At 44.5% G+C, this 22,644-nt stretch overlaps 1 protein-coding gene across 2 annotated transcripts in view; it reads right to left on the bottom strand.

Moving 5' to 3' along the window:
* sema5ba (sema domain, seven thrombospondin repeats (type 1 and type 1-like), transmembrane domain (TM) and short cytoplasmic domain, (semaphorin) 5Ba) overlaps nucleotides 1-22,644 on the bottom strand; it is a 340,802-nt gene that overhangs the window by 46,455 nt on the left and 271,703 nt on the right. For both annotated transcript variants that reach the window (XM_068034843.1, XM_068034844.1), the window contains exons 15-16: nucleotides 7,145-7,288; nucleotides 4,355-4,502 (exon numbers count right to left, since the gene is read on the bottom strand). In XM_068034843.1, the coding sequence (XP_067890944.1) occupies nucleotides 4,355-4,502; nucleotides 7,145-7,288 (292 nt within the window). The remainder of the gene's footprint in view (nucleotides 1-4,354; nucleotides 4,503-7,144; nucleotides 7,289-22,644) is intronic.

Raw genomic sequence — 22,644 nt, 5'->3', positions numbered from 1 at the left:
AAAGACTCAGTCGGGCTTCGACAAAGAGAATAGGGAGAATAAAACCTCAGATAATTTCCAGGATAGTTTATAATCCATGATAGAATGAGGACTGCACAAGAGTGGAAAGAAACACTAAAATAATAGCATAAGAAATAGAAGCATGAGTAGGCTATATGGCCCCTCGAGCCTGCTCCACTATTTAATACGATCATGGCTGACTTTTGACCTCAACTCCACTTTCCCGCCCAATCCCCATATCACTTGATTCCCTTGAAGTCCAAAAATCTATCAATGTCAGTCTTGAATATATCCAACACAGCCTTTGGGGGTAGAATATTCCCAAGATTCATAACCCTCTGACTGAATAAGTTTCTTGTCATCGCAGTCCGAAATGGCCATTCCCTTACCTGAGACTAATCACACAAACGCATAAAATAAATAACTGTCCTATATAAAATTGAAGAAGAACAATTTAACACTTGACCGGTTGAATAAAAGGGGACTCCTTGGAACGACACAATGGAAGGCATGACAATCCTTTAAACCCCACACAGAGCTCACTTGTGGTAATATACTTGACTGGAATTTTTAAAAATGTAATTCTCCAAATCTGAAATAATAATAGAAAATTCTGGAAATGCACAATGGGTCTGTCGGCTTCACGAAAGAGAAAAGATAAGTTAATGTTTCAGGTAGAAATTCTTTAGAAGATCCTCCAGCACAGGAGGCCATTCGGCCCATCATGCCTATACCAACTCTTTGAAAGAGTTATCCAATTAGTCCCACTCTCCCCTGATCTCTCTCCATTGAAGGTTTTTTTTCTGAAATATTTATCCAATTCCCTTTTGAAAGTTATTATTGAATCTGCCTCCACCATCCTTTCAAGCAGTGCATTCCAGATCATAACAACTCATTGCCTAAAAATGTTTATCCTCATCTCCCCCTCTGGTTCTTTTGCCAGTTACCTTAAATCTGTGTCCTCTGGTTAGTGAGTTTCTTGCCAGTGAAAGCAGAATAAATAGCGAGAAATTATCAAAACCCGTCATGATTTTGAACACCATTATTAATGCCCCCCTTGACCTTCTCTGCTCTAAGGAGATCATTCTAGTTAATCCCCTTTGCGGCCTCGCTTCATCGCACTGTCTCGTCAAACAATTTGACAAAGGGTTGACACGTGAAACAAAAAATTATGTAAATAGGGGAGCCATGGCGTAGTAGTCATATTACTAGACTAGTTATGCAGAGCCCAGGCCAATGCTCTGTGGACATGGGTTTGAATCTCACCATGACAGATGGTGAAATTTGAATTCAATTAATAAATCTGGAATTAAAAGCTGCTCTAATGGTGACCATGAAACCATTGTCGATTGCTGTAAAAACCCATCTGGTTCACTAATGCCCTGTAGGGAACGGAATCTGCTGACCTTACCTGGTCTGGCCTACATGTGTCTCTAGACCCACAGCAATGTGGTTGACTCTTAACTGCCCTCTAAAATGACCTGGCAAGCCACTCAGTTCAAGGGCTGTTGGGGCTGGGCAACAAATGTTGGCCTTGCCAGTGATGCCCACAGCCCATGAAGGAATAAAAAAATTTAATTTGCCGAGCCACAGATCTAGGCAAAAAAACTTAAATCCAAACCCTGGCTTTTGGACGAAGCTAAGGCCTGCAACTAAAAATGTTGATGAAGGCTTTAAAAGACTCAAAAGGCAATTCAATGGATAAATGCAATCATGCTATTGTGAAATAAGTCATTTTAAAATTTTGATTTAACCTTTACTTGAGACATTAGACATTTCAGTTGCTGAGGAAAGATGGCGGATGAAAAATTTTCAGAAAGCAATTTGAGTGAATTGAGAACTCAGTGATCAGAGTGATGGGTTTATATGGGCGAAACCCATTCTAAATGTGGGCATATGAATTATTATGGGAAAAAGCTGGCAGAAGTGTAAGAAACTCATGAGAACAGGAGGTTAAGTTGTGCCGACCGAAAGTACTAGTAGACATAAGACTTATTAATAATACTTATCAAAATGGAGACGTGTGACCAGTGGTGTTCCACAGGGATCCGTGCTGGGACCACTGTTGTTTGTGATATACATTAATGATTTGGAGGAAAGTATAGGTGGACTGATTAGCAAGTTTGCAGACGACACTAAGATTGGTGGAGTAGCAGATAGTGAAGGGGACTGTCAGAGAATACAGCAGAATATAGATAGATTGGAGAGTTGGGCAGAGAAATGGCAGATGGAGTTCAATCCGGGCAAATGCGAGGTGATGCATTTTGGAAGATCCAATTCAAGAGTGAACTATACAGTAAATGGAAAAGTCCTGGGGAAAATTGATGTACAGAGAGATTTGGGTGTTCAGGTCCATTGCTCCCTGAAGGTGGCAACGCAGGTCAATAGAGTGGTCAAGAAGGCATACGGCATGTTTTCCTTCATCGGACGGGGTATTGAGTACAAGAGTTGGCAGGTCATGTTACAGTTGTATAAGACTTTGGTTCGGCCACATTTGGAATACTGCGTGCAGTTCTGGTCGCCACATTACCAAAAGGATGTAGATGCTTTGGAGAGGGTGCAGAGGAGGTTCACCAGGACGTTGCCTGGTATGGAGGGCGCTAGCTATGAAGAGAGGTTGAGCAGATTAGGATTATTTTCATTAGAAAGACGGAGGTTGAGGGGGGACCTGATTGAGGTGTACAAAATCATGAGAGGTATAGACAGGGTGGATAGCAAGAAGCTTTTTCCCCAGAGTGGGGGATTCAATTACTAGGGGTCACGAGTTCAAAGTGAGAGGGGAAAAGTTTAGGGGGGATATGCGTGGAAAGTTCTTTACGCAGAGGGTGGTGGGTGCCTGGAACGCGTTGCCAGCGGAGGTGGTAGATGCGGGCACGATAGCGTCTTTTAAGATGTATCTAGACAGATACATGAATGGGCAGGAAGCAAAGAAAATAGGCGACAGGTTTAGATAGAGGATCTGGATCGGCGCAGGCTTGGAGGGCCGAAGGGCCTGTTCCTGTGCTGTAATTTTCTTTGTTCTTTGTTCTTAAATTGACCTTAAACAAAACATACTTCATACATCACCCACCCCCCAAATCTTTCTATCCCTTTTAAACGCAACACTTAAATTGTTCCACATTGAATTATAAATCTTTTAGAATAAGAATTCATGCTGTTTTACAAATAGGTTTTAAAGAAATCTCTATTTTTTTTTTAAAAGCCTGCTTCTAGGTAATTTGTATCCAAAAACAGTCCAGTCTCCTTTAAGGGGTAAAAGCCAAAGCAAATTTAACAAAGATCATGATAATATTCCAAAAAAGGGCTTCTTATTGTATCAGATTCCCTCCACTCAGAAAACTTTGCTAACCGACCCTGCACATTTTGGCAATTGTTGTGTTCTTGGAATTCTGCCAGGGTTTCCTTCAAAGATCCCTTTTTCTTAAGTTTTCAGAATTTGGTAAAAATTTCCCAGATGTGTGGACTTAATATAGACATCCCCACATGGGTTAGCGACCTGACCTCTGTGTGTGTTCCTTCTCGATTTGTGTCATTTTCATTTTCAATGAAGAGAGGCAGGAATTTCAGACCTGAAGCTTTTCTGTTCTGGCTCAACACAACACAACTTTGGCCACTCTTGGCTGTTTTTGCTGCCAAGGAGTGCGACGGAGCACAAGATATCTGTTACAATCCACGCAGGAACGGGCAAGCAACTCACATGAACTCTCAGCTGAGAGGTGAGACACCATCAGGCCTGTGTGGATTATAGATCCCTGTCCAGGGAAAGCAACCAAGAACCAAAAGCATTGACAGGAGAACTGCTTCCAATGGAATTTGTCAGGTTCATTAAAGCTTTAAGCACCAGATTACATCCAGAACTCAGTATAAAGCAAGAAAGAAAGATAGAGAGAGAGAGAGAGAGAGGGAAAGAGATAAAGAGAAAGAGCAAAAGAGAAAAGATCATTACTGAATACCTCCACATCCACCAGATTCCAGCACATATACCAGATTCCAGCATGCATCCAGATTCCAGCATGCATCCAGATTCCAGCACATATACCAGATTCCAGCACGCATACCAGATTGTTCATTGAGCACATTACAGCAGTTTGGGACATCGTGAGGTCACGAAAGGCACTGCATAAATACAAATCTTTCTTTCTTTGTTTCATGGACTATTTTCTTGGCAACTATTCTGGATACCTCATTCAGTGCTTGGTTTCTGAAGACCCACACAATGACGGTTTGGAATTTAGACACCAGCTCAGACAAATCGGAGGTGATGAGGCGTCAGTGGGCGCGGAATTCTCGACACCGACAGATTAGACTCTTTCTATCTGCTTCCTACGGATGAGGCTGACAACTTGACACATACCACATTACAACCTGGGCAGGTATTGCCATTTTCACAGCTTCTCTGTCGTGAGTGCATCCCTCCACCACAATCAGCGCTGCATCGTGACCATGGGCCCCAACTGGACCAGAACACAGGTAGTGGGCAAGCAGTGTTCTCGTTACAAAATCTGAAAAGAAAGGAACCAGCGTTAAAGGAGGGGTCAACAACTGTACCATAAAGAATATTTTATAACCTCGGTGTCCACCATTCCCACTCCCCTCCTGATGGGGCATGAGCTGTTCGATGTGGGATGGAGCAGCACAGATTGGGTGAGCTCAAGTTTCAAACCACAGCAACTTGCCAAGGATTCACCTACAGCAACTCCCAAATCTGCCACCACCACCTGGAAGAACAAGGGTTGCAGGTGTCTTGGGAACAACAACACCTCGAAGCTCTGCTCCAAATCACACACCATCCCAACTTGGACATATGTGGGCCATTCCTTCACGGTGACTGGGTCAAAATCCTGGAACTCCCTCCTTAACAGCACACTGGGTCACGCCATGTGGACTGCAGCTCAAGACGGCAGCTCACCATCCCCTTCTCCAGGGCAGTTAGGGATGGGAAATAAATGCTGGCATTGCCAGTGATGCCCACATCCCCAAAATGAATTAGGAAACACAAAACTCAGCCACACTGAGTTGGCTGGATATCAGTCAGAGGGCAACACAGCGCTCACATGGGCAGTGAAGAATAGCAACTTGGCTGAGGTACAGAGGGTGGGAGGCTCTTGTCCGATCACACCACCACCGCCCCCCCCACCCAGCACAATTCAACAAAAGGGAGAACTCAACAAGCAGGAGGAAGCAGATCGACGCTCAGCATTCTCACTGCCAGCAAATAAACAAAGGCACCATTCTGGCTGCTTCGAAAGCAACAGGTGCAAACACTGCAGCAAAATGCAAAACTCTGCCAATGCTGGAAATCTGAAATGAAAACAGAAAATACTGGAAATACTCAGCAGCTGTGCAGAGTGAAAAAAACCGAGTTAACATTTCAGGTCGACGACCTTTTGTGTTGAAGGACCATCAACCCGAAACGTTAAACACTTGTTTTTCTCTCTCCACAGAGAGAGCCTGCCTTGCTGAGTATTTCCAGGATTCTCTGTTTTTATTTCAGATTCCCAGCACCGGCAGTGTTTTGCTTTTGTCTTGCTGTTGCTGGATCCCATTCTAAACCAGTTGGAGCCGATGCGGAGCCAGTAATTCACACCAACAACTCCAAGAGCGGCAATTTTACATATTTCCTGATCATATGACCTTCTCACCCCTGTGTGTCCAACATAATGTACCATTCACACCTCATCAGGTTAGCAGCAATGGGCAGAGTGCTGAAGGGCCAGTCGAGCAGCTACAAATGCAAAATGCTGCAGATACCGGAAAACTGAAATAAAAACACAAGATGCTGGAAATATTCAGTAGGTCTGGCAGCATCGACAGAGGGGGAAACAGAGTTAACATTTCAGGTCGATGACCTTACGTTGTTGAAGCTTGCGTTCGTTGAAAGAAGGACCTGAGAGAAAGAAAGGAAGCCGGAGAAGGTGAGGGATGGAGTGGAACTGTGGACTAGGACAACTTTGAGACAGAGTGAGTCGGAGCTGCTGAAGAGAGTGGTCGAGAGTGTGTATGTGGCAGTGCATGGCATTGAGCGTGGATCTCTGGCTGCAGTGAGAGCAGAGGTGTGAATCAACGGTCTGAAATGTTAACTCTGTTTTCTCTCTCCACAGTTGCTGCCTGAACTGCTGAGTATTTCCAGCGTTTCCTGTTTTTATCGTTTCCAAGAAGATTAGAGCCCTGAGGTTCTCCAAGGCGTGGATCTATCCTGTCAGTCAGCTATCTATGTGAAGTCCATGGGAAGATGTCAAAAGGAAGAACTCTTGGATGACTAACTACACTACAGCAGTAATTACACTTCAAAGGTACTTCATTGGCTCTAAAGAGCTTTGGGAGATTCTGAGGTTGCAAAAGATGCTATATTATTGCAAGTCCTCTTCTTTAAATTGTGGGTTATTTCCTTGTCAGTTTTCTCTCTGCTTCCTTCCCTTTCTGAAGGTGTCGATGCCTTACTGTATCAGTTCCACGAACAACAGTCCACCCGCCAGCTGTATCGAAACCTCATCAGAGGCTGTTGGCTCTTGAGCAGATGAGCAGGGAGGTATCCCAGCTGAGCGAGATCCTGCATTCACCTGTTGCTCACAACAATGCCCAATCGGAGTGATCAGGAGCAGGAACCCTGACCAATTTTTCTGTATCCAGACCCGAGTGCTCACATAGATTGGAGCCCACCCAAACCACTAATCAGCTAATTCGCACAGTTCCATTTACCATCGTGCCCCAGGTTAGAGAAGGACTTAATTCAGAATAGACCTGGGTGGCCAACTGACCATTGCAGCCTGGGGTAAGGAAGGACTGAACTATCAAAGCCTCCAGCCATCAATGCAAGGCTCACATATGAATAACATCCATTTGCATGAGGCAGCAGAGGGTGACCACTGCCAGAAATGCAACTAATTGATCTTTTATTTCTCCCTCTCTCTCCCCCTCTTCTCTTTCTCTTCCTCCCTCTCTTTCTTTTAGCTAAGGGAGGGAGTCAGTACCTCCAGGGCAGGAGGAGAGGGAAAGAAATCCAGACATCAACAGAAAAAAAGTGTGCAATTGAAACAAAAATCTAAGCCTAACTCCACATTGTAACCTGAAATACCCACTCTCCCTCCTCCTGAAATATAATACAGCAATCAGGGAACAGCCATTGGGAATGTGTATAACTTACCTCTCTTCCCTGCTCTGACCGACACACACTCTTCCTCCGTAGCGGGGTGTGGGATTACTGCAGGAACGCTGGCGAACTTGAAACCCAATTCCACAGGTCGTACTGCACGGAGACCAGGAAGCCCAGAGAGTCCAACCTCCATTCCTTAACACAAAACACAAAATTGAAAGGTCACCATTAGAAGTCTGAAGGCTTTAGTGAAAGATCATTCGCCACTAAGAACAGCAGTGGGAAATAGTATATAAGTAGTAGATAACAGACACGGAACATCTCCCAGAAATACTAGGGAACTAAAGGACTCGTAGAAATGAGGAACTGAAAGTAATTAGTATCAATAAAAGAGGTAGCACTCAAAAAATTAATTGGATTGTAAGTTGATAAACTTGCGAGGGGAAACTTGATTTAAGTTTATAAGATCCTTAATGGACCTGACAAGTTGGATGTAGAGAGGATGTTTCCTCTTGTGGGGGAGTCCAGAACTAGGGGGAACTGTTTTAAAATTAGGGGTCGCCCTTTTAGGTCAGAGATGAGGAGAATTTTTTTCTCTCAGAGGGTTTTGCGTCTTTGGAACTCTCTGAATCAGAAGGTGGTGGAGGTGGGGTCATTGAATATTTTTAAGACGGACGTAGATAGATTCTTGTTAGGCAAGGGAATCAAGGGTTATCAGGGGTAGATGGGAGTGTGGAATTCGAAACACAAACAGATCAGCCATGATCTTATTGAATGGCGGAGCAGGCTCGAGGGGCTGAATGGCCTACTTCTGCTCCTAATTCATATGTTCGTAAGTTATCCACTTTGGTAGAAAAAATAGAAAGGCAGTGTATTTCTGAAAGGTTGAGAGACTGAGAAGTGTTGATGTCCAAAGCTACCTATGTGTCCTTGCTCATGAGTCACTGAAAGCTAGTATGTAGGTGTAGCAAGCAATTAAGAAGGCAAATGGTATGTTGGCCTTCATTGCAAGGGGATTTGAGTACAGGAGTAAAGATTTATTGCTTCAATTGTATAAAGCATTGGTGAGACCGCACCTGGAGTACTGTGCACAACTTTTGTCTCCTTATCTAAGGAAGGATTGCAATGGCGATTCACCAGACTAATGTCTGGGATGGTGGGTTTGTCTTATGAGGAGAGGTTGCAGAAACTGGGCCTGTAATCTATAGAGTTACGAAGAATGAGAGGTGATCTCATTGAAACTTACAATATTCTTACAGGTTAGATGTGGATAAGATGTTTCTCCTGGCTGGTGAGTCTCGAACAAGGGGACATAGTCTCAGAATAAGGGGCAGGCCATTTAAGACTGCGATGAGGAGGAATTTCTTCACTCAGAGGGTGGTGAATCTTTGGAATTCTCTACCCCAGAGGCTGTGGAAGCTCAATCATTGAGCATGTTCAAGACAGAAATGGATAGATTTCTGAATACTAACATCAAGGGATATGGGGATGGTGGGTAAAAATGGCGTTGAAGTAGGGCGGCACAGTGGCACAGTGGTTAGCACCGCAGCCTCACAGCTCCAGGGACCCGGGTTCAATTCTGGGTACTGTCTGTGCGGAGTTTGCAAGTTCTCCCTGTGTTTGCGTGGGTTTTCGCCGGGTGGTCCAGTTTCCTCCCACAGCCAAAGACTTGCAGGTGATAGGTAAATTGGCCGTTGTAAATTGCCCCTAGTGTAGGTAGGTGGTGGGGAATATGGGATTACTGTAGGGTTGGTATAGGTGGGTGGTTGTTGGTCGGCGCGGACTTGGTGGGCCGAAGGGCCTGTTTCAGTGCTGTATCTCTTACTAAAAAATAAAAATAATCAGCCATAATCTGTTTGAATGGCAGAGCAGGCTCAATGGGCCGAATGGCCTACTCCTGCTCCTATTTCCTATGAAATCAAGTAATAGAGATCAGTTGACACCAAGTTGCAAGAACTTCAACAACATGCATTTATATAGCGCCTTTAATGTAGTGAAACATCCCAAGGCGCTTCACAGGAGTGTCATCAAACAAAATTTGACACCGAGACACAAAAGGAGATATTTGGGCAGATGACCAAAAGCTTGGACAAAGAGGTAGATTTTAAGGAAAGTCTTAAAGAGAGGCGGACAGGTTTAGGAAAGGAATTCCTGAGTTGAAGGCATGGTCGCCAATGGATATCTGGGATGCACCAGAGATCAGAGTTAGAGTAGGAGGAACAAAGGATGCAAGTACCATTGTTTAGGGAAGGAAAGAGCTGAAGCATGAAATGAGTTCTGATTGTAACACAGTGAGGATGCAGGGAGCAGAAAGAATGTGTAAGTTTTGTTTTTAATTCATTCATGGGATGTGGGCATCACTGGCAAGGCCAACATTTGTTGCCCAACCCTAACTGCCCTTGTACTGTGTGGCTTGCCAGACCCTATCAGCAGGCAGTTAAAAGTCAACCACATTGCTGTGGGTCTGGAGTCACAAATAGGCCAGACCAGGTCAGGATGGCAGATTTCCTTCCCTAAAGGACATTAGTGAACCAGATGGGTTTTTACAATGATTGATGATAGTTTAATGGCACCATTAATGAGACTAGCTTTCAATTCCAGATTTTTAAAAATTAATTAGTTGAATTTAAATTCCACCAACTGCCCTGGTGGGATTTGAATTCATGTCCCAGGGCATTAGCCAGGGCCTCTGGATTACTAGCACAGTGACATTACCACTGCATCACTGTCTTCCCGTGTTGGCAATTTGGAGCTCAAGAGTTCAGAGAAACAGTAGTATATAATTAATAAAATAGCAAAAAGACAACGAAGGTTGAAATCACAAAACCACAGAATGAGATAGCACAGAAGGAGTCCATTCAGCCCATCGAATCTGCACTGGATCTTTCAAAGAGCAATCCAGTTAGTCCAATTCCCACGCTTTTCCCCATATTTTGGCAATTTGTTTCTCCTTCAAGTATTTATCTAATTCCAAAGTTGGAAGGCTATTATTGAATGTTTTCACCAACCTATCAGTCAGTGCATTCCGAACCCTAATCACACCTGTAAGAGGTTTTTCCTCCTGTTGCTTCTGCTTCCTTTGCCATTCACCTCAAAACCGTGCCCTCTGGTTGTCGACCCTTCAGCCAACAGAGACAGTTTCTCTTTATTTACTCTATCTAAATCCTTCACCATTTTAAACACTTGTACCAAGCTTCCTCTTAACCTTTCCTGCTCTAAGGAGAACACTGCCAGCTTCTCCAGTCCCTCTACATAACTGCAAACCCTCAGCCCTGGAACTATTCCAGTAAATCTATGGACTATGAGAAGAGAAAGAGTAAAAAAAAGAGTGATCACCCATCAGACAATTTTTTTTGAGGTTTGAAAGAAAATCGCAATCAATGAATGAGATACAACGGCCAAAACAGGAGTAGATTACGTCACCTTGGGGATGTGGACGTAAACCCAGATGGGATGTAAAGTGAATGAGGAAGTCTCAAACCAGTAAGGACACATCAATAGCACACAACTACTTATAATCCTGCACCAATTCAGAGACGATATAAAGTTATAAAGGTGTGGGGGATTGAAGAGGTCATGCAGGTGAACAGTGAGTCAAAGCAATGTGCAGAGGGTTTTATCGTCCATCTAACTGAGAGAAAAACGCAGGAAAATGTTGGATTCCCCAGCATCAACAGCCCTCAGAATTATCAGAAAACATCCCCCCATCCCCCACGCAAGGCTGGCACAAGCATGATGGGCTTTATTTAATCATTCATGGAATGTAGGAATCACTGGCAAGGTCAGCATTTATTACCCATCCCTAATTGTCCTTGAGAAGGTGGATGGGAACCACCTCAGTGGCTTGCTGGGCCATTTCAGCAGGCACTTAAGAGTAAACCCCACTGATGTTGGTCTGGAGTCACGTACAGGTCAGAATGGGCAAGGACAGCAGATTTCCTTCCCAAAAGGACATTAGTGAACAAAATGGATTTTTACAACAATCCAGTAGTTTCATGGTCACCATTACTGATACTAGCTTTGTATTCCAGATTTATTTAGTTGACTGAATTCAATTCAGAAACTGTCAAGGGAGATTTAAACTCATATCCCCAGATCTTTAACACACGCTTTGCCTCTGTCCCAGGACAGCTTTATTATTTAATCTCTCCTGCCCTATCAAATACCTTCCCCTTTGTTCTCTCCCCCACCCAGCTCCCCTTCACTTGCTTAAAACCTAATTTTTTTCTAATCTTTGCCAGTTCTGATGAAGGGTCACTGACCTGAAACGTTAACTCTGCTTCTCTCTCCACAGATGCTGCCTGACCTGCTGAGTATTTCCAGCATTTTTTGTTTTTGTCCCCAGATCATTAGTCCAGGTATCTAGATTACCAGTCCAGTAACAGAACAACTCAGCTCCCGTACCTGCTTCCTTCTGCTCTACCATGTCTACAAAAGCAAGTCTTGCATTTATATCGCGCCCTTCACAACCTCAAGACGTCCCAAGACGTTTATCAGCCAATGAAATACTTTTGAAGTGTAGTCACCATTGCAATGGAGGAAACGCGGCAGCCAATTTGCGCACAGCAAGCTCCCACAAACAGCTGTGCGCTAATAACAAAATTATCGCTTTTTGTGAAGGATAAATATTGGCCAGGGCACTGGGGATAATGCCCCCTGCTCTTCTTCAAAATAGTGCCATGGGATTTGTTTTACATCGGTTTAACATCTCATCCAAAAGATGGCACCCCCTGCAGTGCATCAGTGCATCAGCATCATACTGGAGTGTCAGCGTAGAGTTTTGTGTATCGGTCCTGGAGTGAGACTTGAACCCACAGCCTTCAAACTCAAAGATAAGAGAGCTACCAACTGAGACACAGCTGTTACAATTTGATAAAGAAAGTGTCTGGCACAGCACAGACTGACCATGGTAATCAGTAAGGTGGATATTCAACAGAGCGCTTTCTGGCTGCATACAGGAGTTAAGCTGGTCCAATCTCTCTCCCACACCCACCCTGCCTCCTGCCCACTGACAACCTCTCTTTAAAAGCATTACCAATTGTACTATAAATGGGGGAAAAGTCCATGAAGGGATTTATCTTGTGCTGCCTGATCTATTAATTATTCTTTTATTTGAATGGATAAGATTTACGAGACAACTTGTTTCTTATTATTCTTGCCGAATGCTGTGCCCTTTTAAAAGGTGGATAAAAGGGGCCTGTGTGTCCCATGCTGCAATCTACAGTTTACAAGACTGTGGGGCTGCGCCCCCTCCTCCACATCCCAATTGACATGCCGCAGACAGGACACACTAGTACCAACCGTCCTCTATCTCAAAACTCAGAGAGTGATTTCTTTGAGGGCGGGAGAGGAAGAGGGAATTCCACTTTGCAGCTGGTCTGCTGTGTAATCCTTTCCCTCGTTACTTTAGAAGTTGGTGACTTCTAAAATAAGAAATTCATTCTCGGGATGCATGTGTCACTGGCACTGGAGTCACACGTCGGCCAGTCCGGGTAAGGACAGCCCTTTGTGACTCTGTCGGCACTTTGCAAGACCTATGCAATTCACCCCACTCTCTTACCACGTGGGCCTGAATTGTAGCTAGTGGGTTAGAACCCTTTAACCACACTCCTACTCTCTGTTCCCTGTTGAAGAAATGGAATTGGATGCTCCTGGGTGGGTCAGTTGGCAGATGCATTGTCCAATGTGGAATTCATTGCCCAGATCCAATAGTAACTATCAAAAGGAAATTGATGACATACTTGATGGGGAAAGATTTACAGGGCTATGGGGGGAAAATGGGGCAGTGTGGGACTAATTGCAGCTCACCACCACCTTCTCAAGGGCAATTAGGGATGGGCAATAAATGCTGGCCTAGCCAGCGACGCCCACATCCCATGAATGAATAAAAAAAAATGGATAGCTCTTTCAAAGAGCTGGTAAAACCCAATGGGGCGTATAACCTGTAAATTCTATGATTATAGTGGGTTTACTGTCATGCTGGTATAGCCAGATCCCAAAGGACAGGTCTTGCCAAGTTGATGCCAACCCATAAAGCAGACTTGCCAGATTTATTGTTGCTGATCTTTTGGGTTTAAAGCAGGCTGGCCAAACTCACAAGACTGGTCAGTTTATGTTCTGAGACGTGCACTTTGCAAGTCTGCAGAGCAAGTCCAGCAATGAACCAAATAACACAGGAGTCATAAAACCTTTGCTAAAGACTACTCTGTGCCTCACTCCAGAGACTTAAGTACATCAACCACCTTAAAAATTCACTCCCTCCATCACCGACGCACAGTGGCAGCAGTCCGTACCATCTACAAGATGCACTGTAGCAATGCACCAAGGCTCCTCTGACAGCACCTTCCAAACCCGTGACCTCTACCAACTAGAAGGACAAGAACAGCAGGCGCATGGGAACACCACCACCTGCAAAGTTCCCTCCAAGCCACACACCATCCTGACTTGGAACTATATTGCCGTTCCTTCACTGTCGTTGGGTCAAAATCCTGGAACTCCCTTTCTAACAGCACTGTGCACCTACCCAACATGGACTGCAACGGTTCAAGAAGGCAGTTCACCACCACCTTATCAAGGGCAATTAGGGATTGGTAATAAATGCTGGCCTTGCCAGTGATGCTCACATCCCATGAACAGATAAAAAAATCTAGACTGACACTCCCACTCCTGGAGATGCAGTGTTTTGGATGAGATGTTAAACTAAAGCCCCGTCTGCACTCTCAGGTGAACGTAAAGGATCTCGCAGCACTTTTGCAAAGAAGAGCAGGGGAGCTCTCTCTAATGTCATAGAAAATAATTTTCTCTCAACCAAAATCACTGAAAAAAAATGACCTGGTCATTACCTCATTGCCATTTGAGGGATCTTGCTGTGCACAAAATTAACTCCTGTATTATAACAGTGGCTAGACTTCAAAGATATAACGTTGGCTGTGAAGCATTTTGGAACACCCTGAGATCATTTTTTATTCTTTCATGGGATGTGGGCATTGCTGACAAGTCTAGCATGTAGTGCCCATCTGTAATTTCCCTCAACAACTGAGTGGGTTGCTAGGCCATTTCAGAGGGCAGTTAAGAGTCAACCACATTGCTGTGGGTCTGGAGTCACGTGTAGGCCAGACCAGGTAAGGATGGCAGATTTCATTCCTTAAAAGGACGTTAGTGAACCAGATGAGTTTTTATGGAAAACAATGATACTTTCATGGCACCAATACTGAGACTTGTTTACAATTCCAGTTTTCTTTTATTAATTAATTGAATTTAAATTCCACCAGCTGCTGTGGTGGGAATTGAACCCATGTAACTGGGGCCATTAGCCTGGGCCTCTGGATTACCAGTCCAGTGATATTGCCACAAGGCCACCGTCTGCCCCAAGTTCAGTCACACAATCGGCATCATCAGCGTAGCCAATTTTCTCCCACTGACAGGCACAAGCCTGCCTCCACACGCCAAACGTGAAGATAACCATCCCACATCAGGCTTGCCGAGACCTGCCCACACGATCTCTTTAGATGCCTTCAACTCGTGACAGGTTTATCCATCACTGTCCTGGATGTGAAGCCAATCGTCACAGGATAAGTCAAAGAGAAAGATTCACCTTCGAGATGTCACACCCTGCCAATGCAAGGCTCCAAGCTTATCTCGAGGAGATGCGGGGAGAATGACTGAGCACTTCCTCGTGCAAAGCGCCACTGAGAGAGACAACCAACCTTCCGTGCAAAGAAATCCAACAGTTTTTTGGCTAAGGATGAAACTCAGCACAAGGAGATTTTGGGTTCCTGTCTGAGCAATTAATTTTTGCAAGTGCTTTAACTTATTTTGTTGCTGCTTTTATAATGTAGCATGATCAGCATCAACCACAACACAGTAACCGTCAGCAGATGCACAGTGTAGCCTTAATTGAAGGTGACTGCAATATTTCTGACTGGCTTGCTACATACAGAAAACATTTCAATTTGGAATGAAAAAACATATGGCATTTATTTATCTTTCTCCTGAGCTGAGGCCTGGTGATCATCAGTAAGGATATTCTACACCCTTTTCATATTGTGTTCTTGCTTCCGATGAGGAGCCTCGGACACAAAATGCATCCTTCCTACTACCCTCTGTAAGCTTCAGCTCATCCATAACTCCGCTGCCCGTACCCTGAACACACCAAATCCCATTCACTCATCACTGCCTTCGTTGACCTGCACTGGTTCCCAGTATGGCGACACCTCGATTTTAAAACTCTTACCCTTGTGTTACAAATTCCTCCATGGCCTCATCCACCCCCATCTGTAATCTGCTCCAACCCTACAACCCTCTGTGATCTCTGCGCTCCTCTTCTGGCCTCTCTCGCATCCCTCATCTTCATCACGCTACCACTGGTGACCGTGCCTTCAGCTCCCAAGGCCCGAGGTTCTGGAATTCCCTCGCTAAGCCTCTCCACCTCTCTTTCCTTCTTTAAGTCATTCCTTAAACCTACTTCGTTGACAAAGTTTTTTGGCCACCTGTCCTCATATCTCCCTACGTGGCTTGCTGCAATTTTTTTCTGTTAAGCCTTCAGTGAAACGTCTTGGGACATTTTACTACATTAAAGGCGCTATATAAATGCAAGTTGTTGTAGCACAAGTGCCTGGTTCCCCTCGTGATTCTGAAGGATGCTGATGATACAGCATTCGTGGGCCTCATCAGGAATAACAAAGTTATCTATAAGAACTCGGTGGAGAGGTTTGAAAATGGTGCAATAACAATTCTCTGAAATTGAATGAAAACAAGACAAAAGAACTAGTTATAGACTTTAGGAAAAAGCCAGTTAATGATATCTTTCCCATGAAGATTCATGATGTGGATATTGAAATAGTCACCAGCTATAAGTATCTAGGTATCAAAGTAGATGATAAGTTGAATTGGAGGGAACAGTGTAGCGATGTAGTGGCGAAGGGACATACACGATTATACTCCCTCAGAAAGTTAAAATCCTTTCGAGTAGATCCCATAATTATAAAACGCTTCTATATGACTGTAGTTGAGAGTGCAATCCATTTTGGATGTCTCTCTTGGTACTGTTGTCTTAGGGCTGGAGATTCTTTAAAGGTACAGAGATTGTTGAACCAGACAGGAAGGGTATTTGGTGAGCAGATCTTTCTCGATAAAATCTGCTCTCAAGAATTTTGACAAAGTAAAGAGTGTTATGAACAGTGAGAATCACCCCTTGTCTCAGCATTAAATCCGTTCAGGGAAAATGCTACAATCCCTTGTCTGTGCCTTTCTGCAAAAGAACTTTTAACAGGAGTTGATGAAGGATCTGCACTCATGATGGGTCTCACTGACTAATTATTTTAAAGTACTGGAATTCGTTTTTAACATATATATTTTAATCAAGTTAGATTTTTTATAATGGGGTAATTTTTTGTTATTATTCATATGCAATATATTAATGAATGAGTAAAGTACCCAAAATGAATTTCCACATGGGCAATAAATTGAAATTAAATTGAATTGTCAGGTCAGTTTCCAAGGTAACCCAGGGGAAGTTTCATCGCTAAATTATGAAAACTATTGCATAAACCTTGCTTGTATTCCTTGGAATTTAGAAGGTTGAGAGGTGCTCTAATCGAGGTATTTAAAATGATAACACATTCAATAGAGTAGGTACAAACTATTTCCTCTGGTGGAGAAATCCAGAACAAAGGGAGGCAAAATCTTATAAGTAGAGCTCGGCTGCTTTGGACTGAAATGAGGGGCCACTTTTTCACACAAAGGACTGTGGATAACTGGAGTTCTCTCCCACAAAAGGCCGTGGATGATGAGGGACAATTGGACCTTTCAAGACTGAAACTGATAGGTTTTGTTAGGTACGGGTACCGAGGGATATGGAGCAAAGATGGATAAGGGAGTTGAGGTGCAGTACAGCCATGGTCTAACTGAATATAGGAACATGCTCGAGGGGCTGAATGGCCTACTCCTGTTCCTATGTTCCCAAGGCACATAATCCTGGACTCACACCAGCACACCCCTCTCACAATTTACACTCTCAGTTTTCAGCAATTCCAAGTCCATTCGCGCACTTTCTAATTATTCCCAGACCCCAACTCCAACATCCTATACACTCCCCACACCCTCAAGCTCCTGGTCAGTGCTCCCTGACCTGTGGACCACTTCAACCACTACCCAAAGCCACAAACCTTTACAAATTTCCTGCACAAATAAAATTGAAGATGTGGCTAAAGATCATCATAATTACAGTTTCCATGAAAATACAGACAGTCACATAATTCAAACCAACCCTTCTGATCATACATTAAATGGGATGTACAATGAAAGAACCTATTGTCTAGCATGAGCAATGCCACCAGAGGTCAGCTAGAATTATTATAACAATGGTAGGTATAGTACACGTTTCCTGATTGGACGTCCAATCTCTCTACACCTCCAACCCCCACCAGGATGGTTTGAGGGCTCTCCGCTTCTTTCTTGAACAGAGGCCCAACCAGTCCCAATCCACCACCACCCTCCTCCGCCTGGCTGAACTTGTTCTCACATTGAACAACTTCTCCTTCAACTCCACTCACTTCCTTCAAGTAAAAGGTGTTGCTATGGGTACCTGCATGGGTTCTAGTTATGCCTGTCTTTTTGTGGGATATGTCGAACATTCCTTGTTCCAGTCCTATTCAGGCCCCCTCCCCCAACTCTTTTTCCGGTACATTGATGACTGTGTCGGTGCGGTTTCCTGCTCCCGCCCTGAACTGGAAAACTTTATCAACTTTGCTTCTAATTTCCACCCTTCTCTCACCTTTACAAGGTCCATCTCCAATACTTCCCTTCCCTTCCTCGACTTCTCTATCTCCATCTCTGGGGATAGGCTGTCTACTAATATTTATTATAAGCCCAACGACTCCCATAGCTAAGGACTCCCATAGCTACTTAGACTACACTTCTTCATACCCTGCCTCCTCTAAGGACTCCAATCCATTCTCCCAGTTTCTCTGTCTCCGACGCATCTGCTCTAATGATGTTACCTTCCATGACAGCACTTCTGATATGTCTTCCTTTTTCCTCAACCGAGGATTCCCCCTTCCTGTGGTTGACAGGGCCCTCAACCGTTTCCGGCCCATTTCCCGCATCTCTACCTTCACCCCTTCCCCTCCCTCCCAGAACTGCGACAGGGTTCCCCTTATCCTTACTTTCCACCCCATCAGCCTCCATAGCCAAAGGATCATCCTCCGCCATTTCCGCCACCTCCAGCGTGATGCCACTACCAAAGGCATCTTCCCCTCCCTTCCCCTGTCAGCATTCCGAAGGGATTGTTCCCTCTGTGACACCCTGGTCCATCACTCCACTACCCCCACCACCTCGTCCCCATCCCAGGGCACCTTCCCCTGCAATCGCAGGAGGTGTAATACCTGCCCATTTACCTCCTCTCTCCTCACTATTCCAGGCCCCAAACCACTCCTTTCAGGTGAAGCAGCGATTTACTTGTACTTCTTTCAATGTAGTATACTGTATTCGCCGCTCACAATGTGGTCTCCTCTACACTGGGGAGACCAAATGCAGATTGGGTGACCGCTTTGCGGAACACGTCCGCTCAGTTCGCAAGCATGACCCCGAGCTTCCGGTTGCTTGCCATTTCAATGCTCCCCCCTGCTCTCATGCTCACACCTCTGTCCTGGGATTGCTGCAGTGTTCCAGTGAACATCAAAGCAAGCTCGAGGGTCAGCATCTGATTTACCGGTTGGGCATACTATAGCCTGCCGGACTGAACATTGAGTTCAATAATTTCAGAGCATGACGGGCCCCCCATTTTACTTTTATTTTTAGTTATTTTTTTCTTTTTCCTTTTTTTAAAAAAATATATTTTTTGTGTTTATTTTATTTTGTTTCATCTTACTTTGTTCAGTTTGCTTACGCACTTTTTTTTTCATGTTTGTACTTGCGGCTGTTCAATTTTCAGTCTGTTAACACCCTATCTGTACTAATGCTTTGTCTTTCAACACACCATTAACATATTGTTTGCCTTTGCTCCACGACCTTCTGGTCAGCTATTCTGTGACCCTGTCCTATCTACACCTTCTCCTTTGTTATCTCTTGCCCCACCTCCGCTTTACTTGCTTATAACCTGTTACATTTCTAATATTTGCTAGTTCTGAAGAAGGGTCACTGACCTGAAACTCTGGTTAACTGTGCTTCTCTCTCCACAGATGCTGCCTGACCTGCTGAGTATTTCCAGCATTTCTTGTTTTTAGTACACATTTCCTGTCTGTCTTATATTTCCCAATAAAAAAGTCTGTGTTGCACTTTTTTTAACTCAAGAGGTGAGGTGAGAGTGACTGCCCTTGACATTAAGGCAGCATTTGACTGAGTATATCATCAAGGAGCCCTAGCAAAACTGAGGTCAATGGGAATCAGTGGGAAAACTCTCCGCTGGTTGGAGTCATACCTAGCGCAAAGGAAGATGGTTGTGGTTGTTGGAGGTCAATCATCTCAGTCCCAGGACATCACTGCAGGAGTTCCTCAAGGTAGTGTCCTAGGCCCCACCATCTTCAGCTACTTCATCCATGACCTTCCTTCAATCATAAGGTCAGAAGTGGGGATGTTCGCTGATGATCACCCACTGTTCAGCAGCATTTGCAACACCTCAAATACTGAAGCAGTCAGTGTCCATATGCAGCAAGACCTGGACAACATTTGAGCTTGGGCTGAGAAGTGGCAAGTATGATCTACGCCACACAAGTGCCAGGCAATGATTATCTCAAACAAGAGAGAATCTAATCATCTCCCCTTGATATTTTATGGCATTACCATCGCTGAATCCCCCACAATCAACATCCTGGGGATTACCATTGATCAGAAACTGAACTGGAGCAGCCATATAAATACTGTGGCTACAAGAGCAGGTCAGAGGCTGGGAATTCTGCAGCGAGTAACTCACCTCCTGTCTCCCCAAAGCCTGTCCACCATCTCCAAGGCACAAGTCAGGAGTGTGATGGAATACTCTTCACTTGCCTGGATGGGTGCAACTCCGACAACACTCAAGAAGCTCGACACCATCCAGGACAAAACAGCCCGCTTGATTGACACCCCATCCCCATTCTCAAGTGAAATTAGGAATGGGCAATAAATGCTGGCCTTGCCAGCAATGCCCACATCCTATGAAACAAATTTTAAAAATCCTCTGATGGCAGGTTTGCTATGGGGGTGAGGGGCAATTTACCCCCTCCTCCATCTCAAATCTTTCCAGATGTTTGTGAATTTTGTACACATGTCTTCCTGTTCCACCCTCCTTGTCCAGGTTAATCTGCTTCCTTTCTTTAACTTCATCTGCATTCTCGATATTCATTAAAGGGAATATTTTAGATATGTGTGAATTCCTTCCTTCTCCTTGCACATTATTATATATTAGACTGCCAAGAGCTGTTTCCCTGCCAGAGATAAATTAGAAGAATAAAGGGGCATGATGAAGAAGGAGTGTACTTTCTATTTATCAGGTCAAGACTTGCGGCTGCTTCACAGATTTATGCACAGCTATGGGCTTGATCCAAGAAATGGTAGATTAAGACAATTATCTCCTCCTGCCCACCTCATAGTGGAATTCCCCCACCATTCCCTGTGATGTCTCTCTTTGGACTCAGTTGCTGCTTTTTACACAAATACTGACTCAGAGAAACAGCAGTGGGCCTTCTGGCGCGTTTCATTTACAAGAACTTGCACTTATATAAAGTGCAAGTGCACATAAGGATGTGCCAAAGTGCTGTACAGCCATGAAGTATTTTTTGAAGTGTAGCCACTGTTATAATGTAGGAAACACGGCAACCAGTTTGCACACAGCAAGATCCCAGAGACAGCAATGTGATAACGACCAGATCAACTTTTTCAGTGATGTTGTTTCAGGTATAAATACTGACCAGGGCTTGGGAAAGAACTCCCCTGCTCTTCTTTGAAATAGTGCTGTGGGATATTTTACATCCACCTGAAAGAGCAGACGGGTCTCTGAAAGATGACAGTGTACTCGGAGCGTCAGTTTAGATTATGTACTCAAGACTCTGGAGTGGAATTTGAACCCACAACTGTCTGACGTGGCGGTGAGTGTGCTACCCACTGAGACGTGGCTGATGAGGGACACTGGTTCAAACAGCGAAAGGCAAACTGAAACCTGGGGCCGGATTTTGAAAGGGCCGCAGGGTCAGGACCAAGTATGGACTCGATTTGAAAATTGCAGTCCTGGAGGTCATCTCCAGACAGTCTGAAATTTTCCATGTGGGGGAGGGTCGGAAAAGCCACGCACCTCCAAATAAAGGCCTATTCAGCTCATGGAGGAGCTTGCTAAGAGGCCTGTGGTGGTGCCCGCACTGCAATTTTCAATTGTGATTCCAGTAATTCCAACAGTCTGGTGTCCGATAGTGCATAGCTGTCAGGCTCACAGTGGGCAAGGGGAATACTTTATTTCTGCACGATGCAATGTTTTGGGCCCATGGGATCTTGTGCCAGATGAAGCCAGTTTGTTCGCAACCTTGGTGGCATATTTGACCCGGAGATAAGCTTCCGACCTCATATTCATGCCATCACTCAGACCGCTTATTTCCACCTCTGTAACATGGCCCGACTTCGCCCCCATCTCAGCTCCTCTGCTGCTGAAACCCTCATTCATGCCTTCATTATTCTAGACTTGACTATTACAACACACTCCTGGCTGGTCTCCCACATTCTACTCTCTGTAAACTTGAGGTCATCCAAAACTCTGTTGCCCAAGAGACCTGGGGGTTCAGGTGTATAGATCTTTAAAATGCCACGAGCAAGTGCAGAAAATAATCAAAAAGGCTAATGGAATGCTAGCCTTTATATCTAGAGGATTGGAGTATAAAGACACAGAGGTTATGCTGCAGCTGTACAAAACCCTGGTTAGACCCCACTTGGAGTACTGTGAGCAGTTCTGGGCACCACACCTTAGGAAGGATATATTGGCCTTGGCAGGAGTGCGACGTAGGTTTACAAGAATGATACCTGGACTACAGGGGTTACGTTACGAGGAGAGATTACACAAGTCAGGCCTGCTTTCGCTAGAATTTAGAAGGTTAAGGGGTGTCTGATCGAAGTCTTCAAGATATTAACAGGAAAAGACAGGCTAGATAAAGATAAACTATTTCCACTAGCTGGAGATTCTAAAACTAGGGGGCATAGTCTAAACATTAGGACCAGACCGTTCAGGAGAGATGTTAGGAAGCACTTCTTCACGAAAAGGGTGGTAGAGGTTTGGAACTCTCTCCCACAAACAGCAGTTGAAGCTAGAACAGTTGCTAATTTTAAATCTGAGATAGATTTTTGTTAAGCAAAGATATTAAGGGATATGGGCCAACGGCAGGTATATGGAGTTAGGCCGCGGATCAGCCATGATCTCACTGAATGGCGGGACAGGCTCGAGGGGCTGAATGGCCTACTCCTGTTCCTATCTTCCTATGTTCCTATGTCTTAGCTCGCACCAAGTCCCATTCCTTCATTAGCCCTGTGCGCACTGACCTAAAAGCAACGTCTTGTTTTTAAAATTATCATCCTTGTTTTCCCGACCCCATTTTGAA

The sequence above is a fragment of the Heterodontus francisci genome, chromosome 7 (assembly GCF_036365525.1).
Source record: "Heterodontus francisci isolate sHetFra1 chromosome 7, sHetFra1.hap1, whole genome shotgun sequence".
NCBI lineage: Eukaryota > Metazoa > Chordata > Chondrichthyes > Heterodontiformes > Heterodontidae > Heterodontus > Heterodontus francisci.
This window is presented reverse-complemented; position numbering and strand designations above follow the sequence as displayed.